The sequence below is a fragment of the Cynocephalus volans genome, chromosome 8, assembly GCF_027409185.1.
Source record: "Cynocephalus volans isolate mCynVol1 chromosome 8, mCynVol1.pri, whole genome shotgun sequence".
Classification (NCBI taxonomy): Eukaryota; Metazoa; Chordata; class Mammalia; order Dermoptera; family Cynocephalidae; genus Cynocephalus; species Cynocephalus volans.
This window is the reverse complement of record NC_084467.1, coordinates 2,301,669-2,323,715: the sequence shown is the minus strand read 5'-3', so window position 1 is coordinate 2,323,715 and position 22,047 is coordinate 2,301,669. Positions and strand designations below refer to the sequence as shown.

Below are 22,047 nucleotides of genomic sequence, written 5' to 3'. Positions count from 1 at the left end.
TGCCCAGCCCAGACTGTGCCCCGGCCCTATGCTGGACACTGGGGACATGGGCCCGAAGCAGCCCCTGCCAGCCCCCAGGATGGACGTGGCAGTGAATGACCTCCACTCAGGCTTGAGTGGGAGTCAGGTCCAGGTCCATACAAAGGGCACTGGCAACCCCAAGTGGGGCGAGAGGGCAAGGGCAGTGGTCCCAGGTGGCTTGTGAGGGGGGTGCCGAGGTCGGGGAGGGGGCTGAGGGGCAGGGGTGATGGCTATCTTGGGACAGGCCAGTGCTTGTGTCCTTGACTCATGTCTGGCCAGCCTGGCTGGGGCTTCCAGGTGCCTTCAGGACCAGGGCTACCTCCACCACAGAATGGGAAGTGGACAGTCCCAGGACACTGTTCCCCCGACCCCTGGGAATCACCTGTGGACATGTCACTGTCATGGTTCTCACTGCTGGGCCTAAGTGAAGGGCCTGGGGAGGGGATCCAGACCCGGCCTCCGACGTTCGTTGACTTTTATCAACCCTCGGTCAAGCGCTATTATTACCACCCCTTGTTACCAACGAGGAAACTGAGGCACAGAGAGGTTCTGCGGCTCCCAGCTCTCCGAGGCCTCATGCCTCTCTGCCCATCACCAGCAGGGCTGGCGGGTGTCCAACAGAGATCGGGTGTGAGCCCGGCACGTGAACATGTCTGTCCTCCCAGATTTTCTCACAGCCACACCAAGAAAGGAAAAAGAAATCTGTGAAATCCGTCCGAATGACATGTTTTATTTAACGCCCTATGTCTAACCACGATCATTGGCCTGTCACACATACAGAAACGATCGAGACAGCTCAGCTGCTCTTACTCTTCCTAGGAGAGCGGTGTGTGTGCCCCGCCGTGTGGGTACCTCAGCTGGCATAAGCCTCCATGCTCACGCTCGGTGGCCACAGGCTGGCCCAGGGACAGACTCCCAGCACCTGCCCTTCCCTGATGGGGGCCTCACGGAGGGGCTCCAGGACCCTCCTCCCCGAGACAGAGGACAAGGCAGGAGCGCTTTCCCCAGGTGGGCAAGACCTGGGTGTGGTGGGGAGACCGAGGGTGGGGTGGCCCCTGCTGATTCCTTCCCTCGTGTGTCTGCTTTCCGCTTCCTGTCTTAGTTAGGTTCCTCCTCCCACAACCCTGGCCCTGGAGGGTGGTGGCGAAGACTGCATGAGCCGGGAGTTAGTGTCACCTCGGGTGCCACGTGAGGAAGACCTCCCCAGAGGGGGCTGAGCGGAGGGACTCCAGGCCTGGTCTCCTGCTGGTGACAGTGACTTTGGAATCTGAGGTTCCTTGCATGTCTCAGCACCTCTCCGTGAGATGGATATTGTCTCCAGGGCCCCTGGCCCTCTGCAGACCCGGCCCAGCCACCGAGGCAGACCTTGGTGTCTCGCCCCCGCACCCAGCCCAAGCTGGCTCCCACCTCCACGGAAGCCACTGGGGAAAAGGCCCTGCTGGCAGTGGCTGCACAGGGTGGGACCCTCAAGTTTCTGTCAGAACTTGCTTGTGAGCTCCTGGTGAACGGGACACACATTGTGATCGTGAACAGTGCCAGCCCGTGTGGAAGTGATCCGACAGCTTGTGTCAGGGAGGTCATGTAGGCTCCCCAAGGCGAGGGCTTGGAGTGTGCTCGGAGTGCCGCTCAGAGCGAGGGCGGGAGAGGGGCTCGCCCAGGAGGCCTCAGCAGACAGGCAGGACCCAGGCAGGCCTGTCTCTGCACTGCTGGGCGCCAGCAGGCGGGATGGCTGGCTGCCCTCTGGATTGCAGACAGGACCAGGCAAGGCGAGACAATGCTGGGCTGGGTGAGGCTGCCTCTCTCCCACGGGACTCAAGGTTGCCCCCTTGGCCCCTGCCCGCAGGTGGGCTGGGCAGGGCCACCAGCCCTTAGAGACTACCCTCTGCACATCTCAGCACTGGGCTGGGCTTGTGTTAGAAGGTGGAGACTCTGCTTCTGGGCTCCGCCGGGGTGGGGCTCTCTCCCTCTTGAATCTCCGGGGCTCTGCCTACCTGGATTGTCATGAGAACAGTGTCTTTCCTGCCCCGGCCTCAGTCTTCTCACCTCTAAAAGGGGAACAGTGGCCTCACCTGCAGGGACCTGGTGAGGATGGCAGGTGCGTTCCTCAAGCCCAGGGCCTGGCACGCACCGGGCACCTAGTTGGCTCTGGCTGTGGTTTTCACCCTCCTTCCTCACCATCCACCCAGTGCCTGTTGGTCCCTAAACAGCTCGGGGACTGTGCATCTGCACCCCCTCACCCCGCTGGCGCTCCCAGATCTATGGCCCAGTGAAACTGACCCGCCTGCTTCTGGCGGCTGTGGCATGTCTTCAAGCTTTCTGCCTCTGAAGTGGTCCCCAGTCCCGTGGCCTTGCGTCCACCTGTAGTCTTCAGAGAGGGGACACATGCCACACGTGGGGGGATGGAAGGGAACTTCCTGAGGGCCTGGGAACAGCTCAGTGCTTCCCATTGGGGCGCTGTGTCAGTCCCTGCTACCGACAGTCACACTGAGCACAGCTCTTCTATCCTCATGCAGCCCTGGAGGAGGGAGGGAGCCTGACCCCGAGTACAGGTGAGAGAAGGGACCCGGAGAGGATAGGGGCTCAGGAGGCTCCGCCCAAGTTGGAATCCCAGACCTGCTTCCCTCGAAAAGGCATGGCTGCAGGTCACGTGCTGTCAAGGCCCGAATGTGTGATTCCCTGGGACGCCAGCCCCCTGTGCAGCTGGGGCCTGGGCTGTGCCTTTTAGCAAAGTGGAGGCCCAAGGTTCTGGGCTAGATGGAGGTGACTCCGTGATCTTTCGGCTCAGCACCTGTGCATGACTGGCGCCCTGCTCGTAAGTCCTCCGTGCCCTCTGGCCCTCTCCCGCCTGCTGTTGGGGTGGGGGGATTCTCTCGTCCAGGCTACCTCTGGGTACCCTGGTCCACTGGAGGGAAGATAATGCAGGGAACCAAACACTGGGCCTGGGAGGTGGGGACATCTTCATGCCCAGGATCTCCACTTTGGTGCTGGGCCTCAGACTGCCTCCGACTCCCCACCCTCCCCACTCTTGTCGCGTTCCACCCACCAAGCCGCCTCTGCGGGGCCTCCGGCCTCGCCAGGATGGCTCCCTTCTCTGCTCTGGTTTCTTTTCCGTGTTGGCGCCCGAACACACGTGTTTGTGCATATGTGTGTGCGTGTCTGCGCACGTCTCTGCGTGCCTGAGTTTTCCAGTCTGTGTGACTCGTGTGCATGTTTGCCCACGTGGGTCTGTCTGCACGTCAGTGGGTGCCTGCGTTTGTGCGTGGGGCTGTGTCTGGGTCCAGTCCGGGAACGCGTGCAGGAATGCTTGGGGCGGGGCGGGGCCCGGGGCGGCCCCCCAGGGCGCCCGAGGATTTGTCCTTTACCTGCAGGGGGCGGAGGGAAAGCTGAGAGCATAAAGACAAGGGGCGGGGGCGCCAGGCCCACAGCTGCTCTGGGCGGCGCCGAGTGGAGCGGAGCGTTGGAGCCCGGAGCCCGGAGCCCGGAGCCCAGCGCGAGCCCCCCGCCTGGCTGCTGGTTCAGGGCGCAGCGCTCCCGGCCATGGAGGCGTCCTGGGGCCGCGGCGGGCTGGTGGCGCTCTGGTGCCTCGGGCTCCTGGGGAGCCTGGCGCGTGTCGCAGGCACGCACTACCGCTACCTCTGGAGGGGCTGCTACCCGTGCCACCTGGGCCAGGCCGGCTACCCCGTGAGCGCTGGTGATCAGAGGCCAGGTGGGAGCCGGGCAAACTGGGGTGGGGGCAGGCGGGACCAGGGTGCCTGCTCGGCGGGCGGCGCGCTCTCTTTGTTTCCTCTTTTAAAATTTGCACTGGCCCCGCTGACAGCCTGCAGGCTGGAGAGACCAGGGCTGGGGCAGTGTCCGGCAGGCGGCCCCTGTCTCTGGGACAGGTCCCCGAGGAATCAGACTGCTGACAGCAGAGATCACTTGACTGGAGGGAGGAAAAACATCCCTTTGCCTTTGCCTGTAGGTGCAGGGGGTGTTCCCCTCTAGGCACCAACAGCTCCAGGAGTCAAACGAGAAAGTAGGCTGGAGAGAGGCCCTCTGGGACCCCCGGAGCTGAGTCTCCCCCGCCAGAGTTCCAAGAGCCTGGCACCTTTGGAGCCAGGTGTATGAATGTGGCAGGTGCCTGCCCCCTCCCCAAGCCTCACAGGCCTGGCCGGCTGAGTGGTCTGCAAAGTCAGCCCCAAGGCCCTTGACTTGAGGACTCCAGCTGCTGCAGGAAGCAGGATGCCCCCTGTCCGTGGTCCCCTCTGCTTCTTTGTGCAGTGGGCATCTGCTGCCCGCACCAGGCCAGCACCCCTCAGGTGGCTCCTTTGAGCTTCTTTGGGATCTACAGAGGTTGGAGCTGGGAATCCTCAGGAATTCGAGGAGGGGGTGTGTGCGGCTCCCAGTGAGTCATCGCCTGCATCGTCCCTGGGAGGCGGGGGGGCGGGGGGGGCAGCGGGACCTCCCTACCAAGCCCTCCTAGTCCCCTGAGATGATTCCTCAGCTGTTTCAGTCCCCTGGGGCGAGTCTTTGCCTCTCTCATGCCTGCAGGGCACCTGGAACATTGAGCTCCAGGCCCTCAATTGTGGCAAGGCTGCCTGCCTCCCCTGACTCGGTCACTTGGCCCAACAGGGTTTGTACTCCTCCCCCCACACTAGGTAAGCATCCATCCTGCTCGGTGGCTCAGCCAGGGCTAGACCGGCCAATCTCTCCACCATGAGTGGCACTAAATGCCATTAGACCATGGCATCCAAAGGCCTCAGGCTGGGCAGGGCTGAGCTTTGGGGAGCTGGAAGCCTTTGCCCTGCTAGAGGCCCATTCTGGCTTTTGAGGGGTGCGAGAGAAGGGTCTGTAAGTAATTTTGTGCACTTCCCTGGGATGAGGACCTGTGGCATGTTTGGGGATAAAGCAGGACTTGGAACTTGATAACCACCCCTGAGTGGAGCTTTCTGGCAGGGTCCCAGAGGGCTCTGAATTTCCTGTAAGTGTGGGAGAATTGTCAGAAGGGGCTTATTTTGGGTGGTTTCTGCAGAGGCAGCTGGTTCATGGGTGACAGCTGTATCTGTCCACCCAGTGTGTTTTCCTGGGCCAGGAGCTGGTGGGACTTGAGTGATGGTTGGTGGGGACCCCATAGGCTCCCAACAACATCATGATGGGCTCCCCACAGCACCACCAGCCCCGTTTGGCAGACACCACAGGCCTAGCCTGGTTCCCAAGGGAACCACCCTGTGTTGGCACAGCGATGTCACCGTGTGCCAGCGTGCGCAGCTGATCCTGTCATGAGGCTGCCAAAGTCCACAGTCACATAGCTCAGCCAAGGACAGTGGTGGGACCATGGGGACATCCCAGCAGAGCCCTGGCCCGGCTATTTCTTAAAATAGCCCTGCTCGGGACCTGCCAACTGCCCCAGCCAGATGGCTCTTCCCCAGGTACATGTGGCAGCTGCTTGGGTTCTCCCTGGCCTGCACCGAGGTGAGGAGCTTGGCCTTAGGCTGGACAGGACAGCATGGGTTTGGCTCAGGCCAGGTCCTTGTCCCTGGAATGTGCAGGTTTTGTCCCTTGGCTCTCACTGGTAAGTATGGGAGAGAGTGGCCTCTTTTCAAGCTCCTTTCAGCCTTTGCTGGGGGTACCCCACTGCCATGGGGTCCAGGCCGCCCTCGTGCTTGCTCAGGAGGGCGATGTTTTGATTGAATTTCAGAGTCTGAGGACCAGTTGGCGTGTCTCAGGGCACTGGTCCCACTGCAGGGCTCAGCGTGACCCCATACAGCATGGCCTGTGTGTGGGTAACGTGCCTGGTCCTTGAGCACAGGCCCGTGGGTGGAGGAGACCAGGATGTCTGGTTTCTAGAGGTGCTGGGGAGCCAGTTGCCTGGCTGTGTGACCTGTCCCCCGGAGGGCAGAGAGGACCTCACTTCTAGGAATCAGGGGGCCTGGCTGGCCAGAGCCGATGTTTGGGAACCGTGGATGTCCAGCTCAGGTGGTCTGAGCCGCCATGACTCAGATTTGCTGCAGTCTGGAAAAGATTCCTGAGACACAGTGATGTGCTCTGTATTCCCTTCCTATGGCTGCTGCCACAAGTAACCACACACTCAGTGGGGGCTCCGGGGAGAATCTGTTTATTGCCCCTTCCAGCTTATAGTGGCCGCCTGAGCTCCTGGGCTCCCGGCCCATCCTCCACCCTCAAAGCCGGCCCCGCAGCACCTCCCTGTCCCTCCCTCTGACTCTAACCCTCCTGCCTCCCTTTTGTGAGGTCTGTGTGATGACTTTGTGCCTGCCTGGGTACTCCGAGATAACCTCCCGTCTCAAGACCCTTAACTGCAAAGTTCCTTTTGCCGTGTAAGGGTCTGCAGATGAGGACATGGATATCTTTGGGGGACGTTGTTCAGCTGAGCATGCTGTCCTTAAAGGGTACTAAGCCTGTAGCTCCCCAGCTCATGGCCACAGCCACAGCAGGGTCATGGGCCCGGTACTTAAGGGGTCTGCCACCACGTGGCCCACCTTGGGAGTGGGGCAGGCAGGGTTCCTGTGGCTCATTCCTGCCCTGCTTTCTGAGTGTAGGTCATTTCCATAGAGGGGATTGCTCAGTTAAATGCCTAGATCTCAAAGCTGAGGGGACCCTAGCAGGGGGGCATCTGGCCAAGTGCCCCACCCCCATACGCAGGCTTCTGTGTCTGGAGAGGTGAAGGAGGAGGTCCCAAGCCCTTGAGCCTTGAACTGACCTGCTGCATCCAGATATTGACCCTGGCCAACAGCAAACAGTGCCCTCCACCCGCGCTGCCGGCACCGCCAGTCACCAACCCAGTCCCCCTCCACGGCAGCCTCTCAGCCACCAGACAGCGCGGCTTTAGAGATGGGAAGGGCTTGGGGCGGGGGTCAGCGTGCCAGCCCCTCGTGAGAAGGGTGCCACTGGGGAAGGGCGGCGAGGTTTCAGAGGGGAGCCAGCGTTTCTGGAGGGAGTTAGGACTGGGAGAGGCTGGGCCAAGCATTAGGATGGGATGCTCATGTCTAAATATTTCTGTCCATGCAGCAGGAGGGCGATAGGAGAGCCGCTGTCATGTCACGTGGGAGGTGGGTGTGAGCAGGGAGGCCCAGGCTGCCCTTTCCTCTGGCGTCTGTGCAGCCAGCAGGGCTCCCGGGCCACCCGGGGGGCAGATGCTCCTCCTGGGCTGCAGGCACCGCCTGCCTCAGACTGGCGGGTGAGGATGCAGCTGCCCACTGGCTTGTCCTCCCCAGCCAGGGCTCTGAGGGCAGCTCAGAGTCCACTGCTGTCTGTGCAGGGTCACCACAGCCAACGTCTCTGTTAGCCGAGGGGTCAGAGGTGAGGCCCAGGATGAATCAGAGTTACTCGCCAAGCCCTGGGATTTTACAGAACCTCCCAGCTCTTACTAAGCACCTACTGTATGCTCTGCACCATGCTCCTTGTGGTTACCTTTCAGGGACTCTCACGGGAGTCTCTCAGGGAGGGATCTGAGCCCCCTCGGATGGGTGCTGTCCGTACTGCCCTGCCCAGCAGGTGTGGGTCTGTCCCCCTCCACAGGATGGTCCTGGGTCCTGAGACCTCCCACAGTGCCCTGGGGCCCTCTCTCCTCCTCAGCGGCTCTTTGGGGTCCTGTCAGAGGCCCATCAACCCTTTGTGTTTAAACTTCTCCCTGCAAGTCACCCAGCCTTCCTCTGAGGGATATGGCCGTGACTTTGTGACTTCGTGGTGCAGGTGGGAGGTGCCTTTGGTCTCATTGGTCTTCTCTGAGGCAGTCTCGGGGTTTAGGAGGGACCCTGGGGTCTCCCTGGAGTGGAGGCGGCTTGTGCTTGGAGCAGATGGCCCTGGAGGTCCCAGCAGAGACCCTGGCCTCCTGTGCTGGTTGCGTGCTGTTTCTGCATTGCCGAGCACATTCTTGGAGCGTGGCTCTGCCACAGGGTTTTCGTGTGTGAGAAGCACAGCTCGGCGGGTGGGCACTGGGCACCGACGCAGGCTTGGGAGGCCCGGGGGTGGCTGCGAAGGGCTGCGCCCCGTGTGCCACCTTTGGTCCCTTCAAAAATATGCTCAGATGGCTGGAGTTTTAGGATGAGAGCCTCAAAGGTGGGCGTTTTAATGCGGACAGAGGGTGGGAACCGGGGGGGTGGGGCAGCGTGGTAGGAAAGGCCCTGGTGGTCAGAGTGGACACCATAACCCTGTCAAGCAAACCAGAGAGACCTCAGCTCTGTGCAGTACCTGGGCATGCCCACCCAAGCTTCCCACACAATTGAGAATTTGTCGCTTGAAATCATAACATTTCTTGCAGTGCGGCCACGCCGAGCGGGGATCTTCCGCTGGCACTTGGAACCAAAGGTAGCTTTCCTGGCAAGGCACGGTCAGCGGTCAGGACCTCTGTGGTTGCCCTGGCCAGGGGGCCCCAGACGCTCGCTCGTAGCTGAAATGCAGAGTGTCTGTGCGTCTGTCACCCACTTGACAGTGGCTCTCAGCAGCCGGTCCGTCTCTAATCTGGGAGACCAGCTGCCTGGTTGGAGAGGCTGGTGGAGAAAAGGGGTCACCTGGCCTAAGTAGCAGGCGTGGACTTTGGTGCCTGTGTCCGGTGCTCCTGTCTATGTCCTTGCCTGAGGAGTGGCCCCCTCCCACCCTGTCTTTGGTGTCTCCCGGGCAGTCTGCACACACAGGTGTCCGGCGAGCCTGTTGTCCCACCTTTTCTGCTGCTCTGCTCCGTCTGCCTCTGGTCACTGCCTGGCCTGCCTCAAGGCCTGGCAGTGGAAGTGGGCCTGACGGCCGGGTGAGAGAGAGGCCAGGACAGCCCGAGCTTTCTGCACACCTGAGTCAGACCTGGTAGCCAGACCAGACCAGAGCCAGGGGCCTCCTGTCCTGGGGACATGTAGTACAGGCCTCCCGGTCCCCACACAGGGAGCCCGTGGGGGGTGGGAACCCCAGGCTGACCCCACCTACATTAATTTCCTAGGGCTGCTCTAACAAAACACTGCAAACAGGGTGGCTTAAAACCAGAGAAAGTTCTCTTCTCAGAGTCTGGAGGCCAGGACTCTGAAGTCCAGGTGTCAGCAGGGCCGCCTCTCTCTGAAACCTGTAGGGGAGGGTCCTCCTGGCCCCTTCCTTCCTGTCTTCCACTGCTTCCTGCGATCCTTAGCTTGTGGCTGCCCCACCGCAGTTTCTGTCTCGCCTATACCAGCCCTTCTCTGTGTGTCTCTTATCAGGACACCAGGCATTGGATTTAGGGCCAACCCTTATCCAGAATGACCTCATCTTGAACTTTCCCTTATGACCTCTGCAAAGACCCTGTTTCCAGATGAGGTCACTTTCTGAGGTTTCGGATGGGTGTGAATTTGGGAGGCACTGTTCAAGCCCGCACCCCCGCCCTGCCCTCTCTCTTCGACGTTTCCCCCACAGCCTGGGCAGGGTCATTGTGAAAGTTGTCAGTTTCTCCTTTTGGGCTTGTGGGCCGTAGCAGAGCAGCTGGTGCTCCCCGAGGGCATTTTCTGGGTTTGGACTTAAGAAAATAGCGTGTGTCCAAGCTCAGTCTTGAAAGGCGTTGGGGGCCAGCCAGGGCAGGAGGACGGGCCCTGCCTTCTGTCTGCTCCGGCTCCAGCGGGCGTGGGTGAGGGGCGCCGGGAGTGTTGCCGGTGTGGCCGATGAGGAGGCTGGGGTTCGCATCCTCGCACAGCCCTGGTGAATATTTGCTGTTGACCCTGCACCCCCCGCTCCTGCCCAGATGTGGACGAGTGCCAGGCACACAATGGCGGCTGCCAGCACAGGTGCGTGAACACCCCGGGCTCCTACCTCTGCGAGTGCAAGCCCAGCTTCCGGCTCCACACGGACGGCAGGACCTGCCTGGGTAAGTGTCCTCTGGAGACCCCCTGCATGGGCTCTGGCTTCCGCTGTCCCCTCATCCTCCTGGGTGTGCCCAGGTCTGGACAGTGGGGCAGGGGGCTGGCCAAGGAGGACTGGCCTGGGCAGGGAGGTGGTGTGAGGCCGCTGTGGCAGGTGGGGGAGGGGCTACCAAGCAGCAGGACCCAGACCTTCACTTCTGCTGCAGGGTCTCTTTGCTGTGGGGAGTGGGCTCCATGGAGTCCCTAGGGACACAGACTGCAGCCTGAGCAAGCATGGGAGGATCAAAGGTGGGGGGGAGAGCACCAGATCCCTGAGGTATAGTAGCAGGGCTGAGGGTGACACCCCACAGGCTGACTCTGGATACACCTGGGGGGCCACCCCCACCCCAGATCAGCCGCCCGGGTCGCCCTTCTCCAAGGAGAGCATTGCCTGAGGCGACCAGGGGACTCCAGGCTAAAAAGCCCCAGCTACAGACTCCCAGAAGTCCCCCAGCAGGCAGCAGGCTGGCTCTGGACACAGGTCCTGCAGTGACAGGGCTGACTGCTCCCATCAGCCTGTGTGGGAGGTGTATGGGGTCATTCTCTCGGGGGCTGAGGGTGGGATGCTGCTTTTTCCACCTTGGAGACCCAGAGCGGGACCCTGAGCAGCCTCCCCCCTGGGCCCGCTGCTATATGGCAGGGTGTCCTGCCAGCCTCGGGGGGGCCCTTCCTCTGTGCACACGCAAGTCCTGCTGCCATGTGGGGAGCCAGACGGCTGCCCTGTGAAGTCTCCCTGGGTCGGAAATTAGAAACAGATGCAGGAATGTTGTGTGCACTTGAGGACAATCGAGACAGGGGTGCGGCCCAGCCTGCTGGGGTGGGCGTGGACCCCCGCTGTGAGGGACCGGGGCCAGGGACCCTTGCGCCCTAGTCTTTGTCTCCATCATCTGTACTGATGGTGGTCTTCATCCAGATGCCCCCAAAAGGCACATGGACCAGGACAGGAAGAGTAGATAACTTCAAAGGGGAGGGATACTCTTTAGGGCTTTGGAGCATCAGGCAGTGGCTGCTAAGAATAGCCTTGAAGCCCGGGGGTGTCCCTCAGCCTTTCCCTGTCCCCCACCCCACCCCACACGATCACTGTGCTGGCCACCTTCCTGGAAGGGGACCTTCTGGGATTTGCCTCCCAGGAGCCTTTCCTGGGAGATGTCTGTACATTTTCAGGGCCCCTGAAATCTTGATTTGGGACACTTGCTTATTTTAAAGGGTCTTTTCAGAGTCAGGTGCCAGGGCCCTTGGGCATGGTCTGCACAGCCTGGCAGGAGGCTGTTGGAACCTCTCAGCCCCCTCTGGCAGTCACTCCCCAGCCCTGTGCACCCTGTTTGAGTGGGTGGGCTCCTGGTGCTTCCACAGCCTACTTGGGTGCCAGTGCCCACCTCCTGGTATTCCTGCTGGAGGGCCGGGTGAGACTCCTGTGTGCTGGCCTGTCCCCACTGTGGGAAGTGCTCATCTGTTCAGGAGTTTGGCTGGATGCAGAGAGTGACCTCAGACTGTCACTTTCTCTTGCCGGGACTGCACCTCCCAGCAGGGAATGTAGACCAAAGCCTCACTGCGGTGATACATCTGAGGGCTTCTAGTGCAGTCTGTTTCACTCCTAAAGGATGCTGGGAGAGGCTCACTGCACTGTCACCACCCTGGAATGGGTGGCGACCCTCACTGTGACAAGCACCGCCGTGGTGGCTTGGGCCCACCAGCCTCTGGCAGAGCCAAGTGGGGGAAACGCCTTCCCGTACACACAAGTTCCCTAGTGGGAGTGGGGCACGTGAGGATTACCCCCGTTCTGAGGCCGCCCCTGCCTGGGCATCACCTGGAACCTCTACCCGGCACTCCTGGGGCATTTTATCCCCGCTTGTTCCTTGCTCTATGGTGGTGTCTCACTCTGGGTCTGTGACTCTGGCTGTTGGTGGTGGATTCCCTGTACGTGGAATTCCTGGGAGCGACACCTGCCAGTGGGCAGGCGTGGGTTTGTGGGCCTGGCTCCACCAGGAGCTGCCTTCCCCGTGGTTGTGGGGTCTCCTGGGGGCTTCTTCCTAGGTAGAGTCTGGAGTGTTTGTTCCAGGGGTGCCCCGCCGCCTTGAGCCCCTTCTTGTTGCCGAAAGGCCCACCCCTGGCTGCTGTGGACCTGAGATGCTGGCCTGGGGGGATAGGGTAGATGAGCAACTCAGGTCACAACTGAAGGGCTTCCCTGCCAGAGAATCTCCTGCCATAGCACAGTTGGGCCCAGTGGAGGGCAGTGCCCAGTCCATGCCAGGCTGCTTGGACTCTGCAAAGGGGAGGGGGCTGGACCTCCAGCCACTGGGAAGCATAGGACCCTTCCCCCTGCTGCAGCCCTCCTTTCCCCACTTGGGACTCCCAGGGTGCAGGGTGTGGAGTCTGGTTCACAGTGGTACCCTCAGCAGACTCTTGTGGGAAGAAGTCATCTAGGAACCGTGCCCCTTCCCCGCCCCCGCCCCAGCCTGCTGTGGGGCAGACTGCACAGCTGGGACACAGCTGTGTGGAGCCGATTGATCCCCCTAGCGGGGAGGGGTGCCCTGAGCTCCCCTGGGGCTTTGCAGGGACCCACAGGCCTGAGGCTCTGCAATCTTGGGCTTGCCTCCAGCAACTTGGAGTGCAGATTACAGAGGCCGGGGTGGAGAGGGTGCCCACAGGGTACGACATCCTTCTGCAGTAAGGGTTGGGAGCTCTCAGAGTGCTGCCCCATTGAGGGCAGGAGTGATCTGGGAAGACCCCAGGAGCGCTTCAGGTGGCCTTGAAACACTTGAGGGGGCCTTGAAACACACCTCCAAGGCAGGTAGAGGACAGGAAATGCACAACCTCCATGTGTCCCTCTCTTCCAAATGATCTTATGGAAATAAAAAACATAAAGGTTTCCATTCCTAAAAGTGAGAATTTACAAAAAGGATTTTGCGCCGGCTCAGATGCTCCGAGAAGTGGCTGGGCCTAGAGCCAAGTCCCCCTGCCTTGGCCGCCCCAGGGGAAACAGAAACATCCTGGGGCTCTGTGCAGACCAGGGTGCTCTCCTGGACATGTCCCCTGGTTTCTGGGTGGGAAGAGCAGGGCCCAGCGAGGCCTGAGGGTTCGTGTAGGCCTGCTTCTCACCCTGGGGACCTGATCCAGCCCCTTTCCTGCCTCGCTATGGGAAGCAGGGCCTGCCCAGAGCAGTGGTTTGGCTGGCATGTCTAGGAGTGTCCTTTGTGCTTTTTGGTGACACCTTACGGAGCACCAATGTGCAGAACCCAAAGAGAACGACTCCCAGGTTGTTTAACGCTGCGCTGGGGGAGCCCTTCACCTTTGGGCGGCTGGGTGCCCTGAGCCAGCACAACACCCGCCCAGTGGTCCCAGAGCCCGGGCTGTGTGACCTTCCGGACCCTGGCGTTGAATGTGGCTGTTTCCTTGTGTCCCTGGGTGGAGTGGCAGAGGGCAGAGGGTCCCTCCAGCAGCAACAGCCCCGGGCCGGCCCCATGGAAGGGGTGGGCGCTGCGTGAGCAGTGGGTTACGGTCCTGAGGAAACGGATAAGGTCTGTCCCCCAGAGCTTGGCATCTGATGGGTGAGACCTCTGAGGACCACCTAAATGACAAACAAGATGCTCCTCTAAATGCTCTGGAGGAAGTGAAGCAGACAGTGGGGGCGCCTCTCCGAGATGGGCAGCTGGAGCCGAGGCTCGGTGATGGGAAGGTGCTCGCGGCGGCAGGGCGGTGAGAGGGTCCGCTCCGTCATGTGCAGCTGTCTGCTCCGGGGGGGCCCGAGGCTGGCCCTCTCTGTCTTGCCTCCCTCAGTTCCACCTGCTGCAGTCCAGGCTCTGCTGCCCACCGCTCTGCAGAAGAGCCTGGCGTCCCTCGAAGGCTGACTCGGATCCTTTAGCTTTTGTCTCTAGGGCCCACCTGTCACCTTGGCCAGTCGGTGAACCTCTGCAGCCCAGCATGGGCTGAGCTGGCTGCCTGGGAAGGTGGGGCTGGGTGGGACAGTCCAGGCCTGGCTGGGGGCCAGGGGGTGCAGGGTCAGCACAGTCTAGGTTCATGGAGGGAGTGGGGCTGCCCCTGTTTCTGCTGGAGGGCCTGTATTTGCCTGGTTCTCTTGCTGGCGGGGGTCGAGGAGAGAAGACCACGTTGTCAGGGGCCACATTCTGTTGTTGGGTCCTGGCAACATCACGGGCTCAAGGACAGCCATTTAGGTGGGCTATAAGTGAATAGTGCCCTTGCGTCACGGAGGCCCCACTTGGGCAAGGGGCAGGATGCACAAGATGGGGAGCAGTGGGTGGGCTGTGAGCTGCCTTTGGGGGGACGGGAAATTGTCTCTTCCCGTCCTGCCATCCTGGTCCGGACACCAGCACAGCAGAGCGCTTTCTGGAAGTAAGGGCTGCGGGTGGCCACCGGCCACAGGTGGTGTGGGGCTCTCAGGACCCAGAAACGAAACCAGCCCGAGGGCGTTAATTATAAAACCTCATGAAGACAGCAGGGACCAGATCCACCTAGAGCCTGCCCCGAAACCACTGGGCAGGCCTTGGTGGCGTGAGCAGAGCGAGCATGGACTTGGCACGCTGCGGGTGGGCTCGCCTCCCACCGCACAGCCCCAGCCCAGTGCAGCGCCTTAGCTGAGAGCTGGGATGGCCAGAGCCTCGCCTGCTGAGTGCCTCGCCATCTGCCGTCGACAGCCCCACCTGCCCTTCCTCCACTGCACCTGACCTTGGTGTTCGGGCCATGGCTCACGCCCCGAATCCATGCCCAGGCCAAAAGTGCTGCATCCTGATGCCAGGATAGCCCCCAGAATGCTGCACCTCCAAGAGCGGAGAGCACTGGTGCAGGCAGCGCAGGCCTCGGCCTTGTAGGGAGCTTGTTTTCTACCATGCCCGGGTTCCTACTCAAGGAAGGCCCTGTCCCCTTGGAAGAGTGCGAGCCTCACGCGGAATGAGTGGCGATTCCTGCTGGCACAAGGTGGAGTTGCAGCTCTCATGCACCTGTCCTGGCTGACGTGGTGGGTCCTGGGATTTGCAGTCTGGGGAGTCCAGGTGCATCAGTCTGCTTGGGCTTCCATAAGAAAGTCTTCCTGGCTTGTAGACAGCAACCTTCATGCTGTGCTCTCACATGGCAGAGAGAGAGAGAGAGAGAGAGAGAGCTTGAGTCTCTTCTTATGAGGACACTAATCCTATAGGATTAGGACCCCACTCTTATGCCCTCATTTAACCTTAATTACATCCCTAAAACCCTATCTCCACGCTGACTGGTTAGGTCTGTTGGTTAGAGTGTGTTGTGACAGCACCAAGGTCAAGGGTTCGGATCCTTGTACCGGCCAGCTGCAAAAAGAAAAAAGAAAAAAAAAAAGACCCTACTCCAAATACAATCACATTGGGGGTTAGGACCTCAACATATAAATATTGTGGGGACATCAGCATTCAGTCCTTGACACAGACTGTCCCCCACCTACAGTCAATTGCGTCTGATCTGGAAGTGGGTGGAAACCTAAGGTGGGCAGAGAAAGCGTGGACGTGCAGGAGGTCAGGCTCCCACGCCCCGGCAGGACGGCTCCCGCTGTTCCGCGGGGACTTTTTTCCTTCAGTATTATATTGGAAGGGAGAGAGAAGATGGGGGTTGTCGAGCCGGCTGTGTGAGCAGGTGCCTGTCCACAGGTGAGGCAGGTGAGGGCTGTGGGTATGCAGGGAGGGCAATTCCTAATCCCTGTTCTCTGATGGACGCCCTCAGCTTTGCTTCAGGTCTGAGCTCAGTCCTGATTTGCAGACTGTAACCAGGCATGAGCCCTGGGCCATGTGTGTCCCACAGCTAGGACGCACAGTGACTGGGGGGCCTGGAAATATCACCACAGCACTGGGTCCTGGTCACACAGAGCCCAGCCCTTCCCTGAGCTGCCCAGTGCTGGAGAAAATATGCCTTGTTCAGCTTTCCGGGAACCCACAGCAGGATGTGCGGGCTGACCCTGGGCTTGGCTCCCTGGTGTGCACAGCTTGGGAGCATCTGGAATGTCACACTTTGTGGAGGGGAGCTGGGAGAGGATGGGCTCCAGAGGGACCCCCCTAGTCTCCCCACCTGCCCTTGGTGGGCTCCAGTGGGCCCAGTGCCTGGCTGTCCCTGGGCCCTTTTGGGGGGCTCTGCCTTTCTGGAGGAGCTGATGGGGAATCCCCTCTCCAGCCCTGCCATGGCTTCCTGGGCCTGTGTCTGTGGTGCCTCTCCCTGCCTGGCTCTCCTGCCCAGGGCTCTGCGCTCCTCTGAGCCTGCCTGGCCCTGCCAGAAAGGGCTTCTGGTTCCTATTACATGTCCCGAGCAGGGATGCAGTTGGTGCTGTGAGCATGAATAAACAGATTCCCCGGGAATGTGGGGCCAGCTCAGGCCACGCTCAGAAGCCTCTGGAGTGATGGCCAGTGGCTTAAGCAGTGCCATCTCAGGCGAGGCAGGCCAGGCCTGGGGTCAGGGCAGAGTTGGGGGTAGGTGGACGAGAGGGGGGCTGAGAGGCTGACGGGCTCCTCTCAGTTCTACCTTGGCCTCGGGCTGCTGTGGCTCCTCCCTGCATGTGCCAGTGCAGGTGCGGTAGGGGACGGAGTGGTCACTGCCCCTGTGTCCTTCCCCTGAGGCTGGCTTTGTCCCAAAGGGGACACTCAGCATGGGCTCCCCACTGATGCCCCACGTGGGGAGACAGGGCAGTATCTGATTGCTGTGGTTTTTTAAAACAAGCTTGTTTCAAGGGACGCTTTGCCTTTGGCCGGCCTTGTGGGGGTCCCCACCTTCTCCAGGCCCCGAGGCGACTCATGCACTCCGGCCACACCAGCCCCCTTGGCCTCAGAGCACCCGCTCCTTGGGGGTGCCGGGCTCCTGATCCCACATGCTGGGGTGGTAAATCATGTTCCTGAACTCGGACCCCTAGGCCAGCCACCTCCTAGGGATGGTGGCATTCCCCCCAGGAGGCGTCCCCGAGGAGGCAGCATCTTGGGGTAAAGCCCAGCCCCCCAGAGTCACGGTGCTTTAGTAACAGGGCTCAGGTTGGCTCCAGCCCGCAGGCACATGGCTTCATCTCCCCGGGCACAGGCAGCTGCACATTCTTGTGGCTTGCCTCTGAGCTCAGGCCGGCACCCTCCCTAACCACAAGGCGGCTGCCAGAGACTTGATGGCAACTAAATCCCCACCAAGGAGGGGGCTGTTGATCCTGGCAGAGGCCCAGTGCCCACCCTGGGTGCCCAGTCTGGCCCAGTGCCCTCTCCCCACCACCCTGAGAATGCTGAGGGGCATGGCTCCAGTCCACCCACTGGTACACAGTCACCCACTGAGCCAAACTGACTTGCAGAGCCTGTGCCCTGTTGGGGTCCGAGTGTGAAGGACTGAGGTGCCGTGCCCACACCCCTGGGAGGGGTGGGGAGCATGTGCTCTGATCCCTCCGGTGCTGGGTGCCAAGCCCTCACTCTCAGGCTTCCCAGCGGCCCTGGTAATCTGTGCTCTGCTGGGGGTACTGGGCTTCCATTGAGGTGGGGCTTCTGTGTCCAGCCCTCAGGCAGGCCAGGGCCAGGGGATCCAGGGAGACAGCCACAGTCCTGCAGACCCTGTGTGTGGACTGAGACAGTGCAGTCAGGCCCGTGAGCCCGGCAGGAAGCAGTGTCACCCTCCCCAAACCCCAGCTTCTGGGGTGGAAAAACAGAGTCCTGGGGGCTTCTGCAGGAGATGATTGCTGTGTCTTTTCTGCTGTGTGCCAGCATCTGTCGGCCGGCCACCCTTCCTGGGCTGACCTGGGCTCCTCCCTGTGTCCCCAGCCATCAACTCCTGCTCCCTGGGCAATGGTGGCTGCCAGCACCGCTGTGTCCAGCTCACGGCGACCCAGCACCGCTGCCAGTGCCGGCCTGAGTTCCAGCTGCAGGACGATGGCAGACGCTGTGTCCGTGAGTAGCCGCCAGCCCTGGGATGGACGGAGGGAGGGCTGGGGCTGGGACCCCCTCCGAGCTCCCCCCATGCCCTCCATGAACCCACAGACCTGCCCAGGGACCCACAGCCTGAGCCTGGGCAGACGCAGGATGAGCCCCCCTGCCTTGGCTGCTGGGACGGGCAGCAGATCTCTGTGGGGAGCCCCTGTGCTGCTGTGACGCCTGGTGGGCTGTACGTCAGGGCTGTGCTTGGGGTGGCGCATCGTGGGGGTAGGTGCCCAGGACTGGGGCTGAGGCCCAGCTCCACAGCGGCCCACCCGGGGTTGCTGCGCTCTGGTGGAGGAGGCAGGCCAGGCCCCATGGGACACTCCTCTCTGCTCGCATGGAAGGAGGGCTGTGCTCATGGCAGGGCGCAGACTCAGAGGCCCCCCAAAATGTGGAGATAGAGGGCTGGAGACAGAGGTGGGTGTGAGTGTGAGGGACTTTGGCCAGTGGTGGGGACGGAGTGGCATGGGTCACAGGGCCGGGGGGTCAGAGCCCTGGGGCAGGCCCTGGCACCTCAGCTCTGACAAGAAGGCTGTTGGGAGGGGCTGGCTCCCCCCACCTGACCAGGGTGGGCCTGGCTGCCCTGCTGGGAAGTCCTCCTTTGGGCCTGACTTTCATCGTGCTGTGGGATTCTCTGGGAGTCCTGAGTTCTGACTTATGGACATGGGTGGGGTGTGGGCTCCTGGGACTTGGGTGGCCCAGGGGCTTCCCACATCTGGGAAGAGGGAGACCTACCACTTAGCCCATCAGGCCAGAGCAGAGAGGGGTGAGAGTGCTGGGGGTGGCACCGGGGCAGGTGTCGGTGTCCCCCTCACCCCCTGCCTTCATTCCTCGGGCCACGGCCGCAGGGAGAAGCCCGTGTGCGGATGGGAACGGCGGCTGCATGCACACGTGCAGGGCGCTCCGGGGCCTGGCCCACTGTGAGTGCCACACGGGCTACCGGCTGGCAGGGGACCGCAAGGCCTGCGAAGGTAGGACCAGGAAGGAAGGTCAGCAGGGCACGTCCCTGGCACTGTGGAGGGACCTGTGTCTGACTCCGGGGCCACCTGACGTCCGTGAACTGGGCCTTTTGGGGGCAGGTCTGGCCCCGTCCTGCCCCCCTTGGGTGCCTGGGACAACATCAGTGTCATCCTGTGCTGGGGGTGAGGGAGGGGGCGAAGCCCACTCAAGAAGATGCTTCCAGCCAGAGTCGCATTTCACCAGGAGTGAGCGAGACAGCTGGGTTTTGTTTTTATTTGTAAAAGTGTTTCTGTGTTACCTGAGCAACACCTGCTCGTTAGAACAGAAAAGAGACGGTGAGAAAAAGGAGGGGTCGCCCCTGAGGAGCCTCAGGAAAGCATCTGGAGCACCGGCTTCCGCTCCTTTCTCCGCGGCCGTTAGTTGACGTGCTGCTTGGGCTCGGGGCACAGTTGGGCGCTGTTTTCTGGAACACGTTCCTGTATCCTCAGCTGCACCTGCTGCATGGCCGTGGGAAGCGGCTAACTAACCTCATGCCTGCACGTGTGTGCACTTCGGACACTCCCCTGCTGACAGCAGGGCTGGGAGGGGCAGCCCCGGGCAGGGGTCCTTCCGGCCCCAGTGACCCTCAGGATGAGTCTCTGAAGCAGCAAGGTGCATCCAGGGCAGGCAGTGGTCAGTTTCCCCGGTGTCCTGCCAGATGGCCACAGGTGCCCACAGGTGTGGAGTCCTGCGGTCACACCTTTACCAACACCAGGAGGTCGTTGCTGCCATGAAAAGCCAGCCCTGGCTCTGGGTGCCTGTGGCTTTGACAGGCTCAGTATGAGACGGGGTTGAGGGTCAACTTCTTTATCCCGAGGAATCCAAGGGGCCATGACCATAGCAGTGGTTGGGATAGCGGGATTCGGTCCTGACCACCTGTGCCACGCAGCCACAGCGAGGCTGATGGCCGAGCCCTAGGGGTCAGCTGGCCGTGCACCCTCTGCTGCTGGCCTGACAGGCGGGTGGTGAAAGGCCCCTCCCCTTGGGTCTCTCCTCTCCAGACGTGGACGAATGTGCCATGGGGCTGGCCCAGTGTGCCCACGCCTGCCTCAACACTCGAGGATCCTTTAAGTGCGTGTGCCACACAGGCTACGAGCTGGGCGCTGATGGCTGGCAATGCTACCGTGAGTGCACGGTGGCTGGGCAGCAGAACCTCGGGGCTACGTGTACCCGGGATCCTGCTGGCTTGCTTCAGCTCCTATAGTGGGACCCCTGGGGGGCACGGGGAGGGCAGGGGTTTCAGCCCCCGTCCCATGTGCTGGGTGGCTGGTCTTGTGGCAGGGATTGAGATGGAGATTGTAAACAGCTGCGAGGTCAACAACGGCGGTTGCTCCCATGGCTGCAGCCACAGCAGCACGGGGCCCCTCTGTACCTGCCCCCGTGGCTACGAGCTGGACGAGGACCAGAAGACCTGCATCGGTGCGAGCCGGTTCCTCCCAGAACTCATGGCACCCCCAAACCGTGGATTTGCTGTTACCCTGAATCCGGACTGGTTTGAGTTCCCTCCTGTCACCATGCATTCTGCCCTGGCTGCCCCAGGCTGGGTGGGGTGTTGGGCTGGGCCTGGCGAGAGGTAGCATCAGGACCTGGGAAGGACCCCGGGTGCTCGCATTGGCCCACCCACCCTCTCCTCCATCACCCGGTGAAGGCCCCACTGTCTGGGTGCAGCACCCAAAGTGCTGTGGTTAGGGAGGGTCCTCTTTTCACAGGGAGACCCTGACTCCCCGATGGACTCCTCACCACCCTTCAGCTCCCAGTCCCAGCACCTTGTTCACAGCAGGCAGGGTGGCCCTGGGCTGTGACAGGTCCTGTGTGTGTGTCTGTGTATGCAGGGCCAGGAACGTGCATGCATGAGATTGTCTGCAACGTGTTCGGTTGTGCCAGTGTGTGTGACTGCGTGGGTACGCGTGATCATGGGGGTGTATGAATCATGTGCAGGTACGTGTGCGGTCAGCTGTGTGGACGCGTGCCGCTGTGCGTGTGCGTGGGTGTGCGGGCGCCTGGGTTGCAGCACGCTCCTGGTGTGTGCCCGCAGATGTTGACGACTGTGCCAACTCCCCGTGCTGCCAGCAGGTGTGCACCAACAACCCCGGTGGGTACGAGTGTGGCTGCTACGCCGGCTTCCGGCTCAGCACCGATGGCTGCAGCTGTGAGGGTGAGCGTTGCCCTGTGGAGGGCAGCTAGGATGACCAGGACCGCGGGGCCACCCACAGGAAGGACACAGGCTGGACTCTGGCCCTCCCTCAGTGGGTGTGGTGTCAGCCCTGCCCCGAGCTTCACCTGTGGGTGTTGGTTGAGCTCCTGCTATGGGTAGGGCTGTGTGACCTGCTCGCTCCCTCTGTCCAGTCTGTAGTCACTGGCCACTCTCCCAGCCTGGCCTCCTTCAGACAGGTGTGTACTGTCATGCTGACCCTGGGGGACAAGAGGATGGCCACAGAGGCTGTGGTGGCTGTGCGGTGGGCTTTACCCCCTGGATTAGGGAGACAAGCTGCTTGGCTCCCAGCCTGGCTACCTGGACCTCTATCCAGCACACAGAGCCGGGGTGGGCAGGCTCTCCCGAGTCCCCAACATGGAGCACAGGCCCCAGCAGCCCGGTTTGCCCACAGATGTGGATGAGTGTGCTTCTGGCCGCGGTGGCTGTGGGCACCACTGTGCCAACCTGGCTGGCTCCTTCCAATGCTCCTGCGAGGCCGGCTACCGGCTGGACGAGGACCGCCGGGGCTGCACCCGTGAGTCTCCCTGGGGCACCATGCTCCCTGCCTTCTTGGGGTCTACTCCCAGTAGCCCCTGTCCCCCCATTTACATGGCTGCCTCCCCCCACAACGTGGGATCCTGCATCCCCTCACCTCTCTGGGTCTGCACCGTCTCAGAGGCCGATGGACCCTGCGTGGACTCTACTGTTATTCTGCCTCCTGCTGTGGGACATTTGTGGGGCCACAGGGTTGGGTAAGGGAGCTGGTCAGACAGGTGTCCTGACAGGGCAAAGTGTTACTGGGAGGGGGTCCTGAGGGTCCAGCTTCTGTACTGACCAAGTGAGAGAAGGGACCATGACCTAAAGTTATATTCTCCCTGGTACTGATGGCAGCTGCCCTATATCCCACCCCTCCAGGCTCCAGAGTCCCTAGGGCCAGGGTGGAGCTGGGACGGAGCTGGGGGCAGAGGTGGCATGGGTCAAGTCCTCAGGGCCTGGGGCCTTCTCTGTCCTGAGGAGCAGTGTTAGGAATTTTGCGGGGATGACCCCTGCAACCAGGGGTGGGGGTGGAGGAGGTGGGGTGGAGAGG

At 61.6% G+C, this 22,047-nt stretch overlaps 1 protein-coding gene across 1 annotated transcript in view; it reads left to right on the top strand.

The window, feature by feature from the left end:
- The window catches only part of MEGF6 (multiple EGF like domains 6), a 113,553-nt gene that overhangs the window by 65,680 nt on the left and 25,826 nt on the right, over positions 1-22,047 (top strand). The window contains exons 5-11 of the mRNA XM_063105686.1: positions 9,710-9,832; positions 17,615-17,740; positions 18,616-18,738; positions 19,768-19,890; positions 20,048-20,185; positions 20,802-20,921; positions 21,373-21,495. Of these exons, the coding sequence (XP_062961756.1) occupies positions 9,710-9,832; positions 17,615-17,740; positions 18,616-18,738; positions 19,768-19,890; positions 20,048-20,185; positions 20,802-20,921; positions 21,373-21,495 (876 nt within the window). The remainder of the gene's footprint in view (positions 1-9,709; positions 9,833-17,614; positions 17,741-18,615; positions 18,739-19,767; positions 19,891-20,047; positions 20,186-20,801; positions 20,922-21,372; positions 21,496-22,047) is intronic.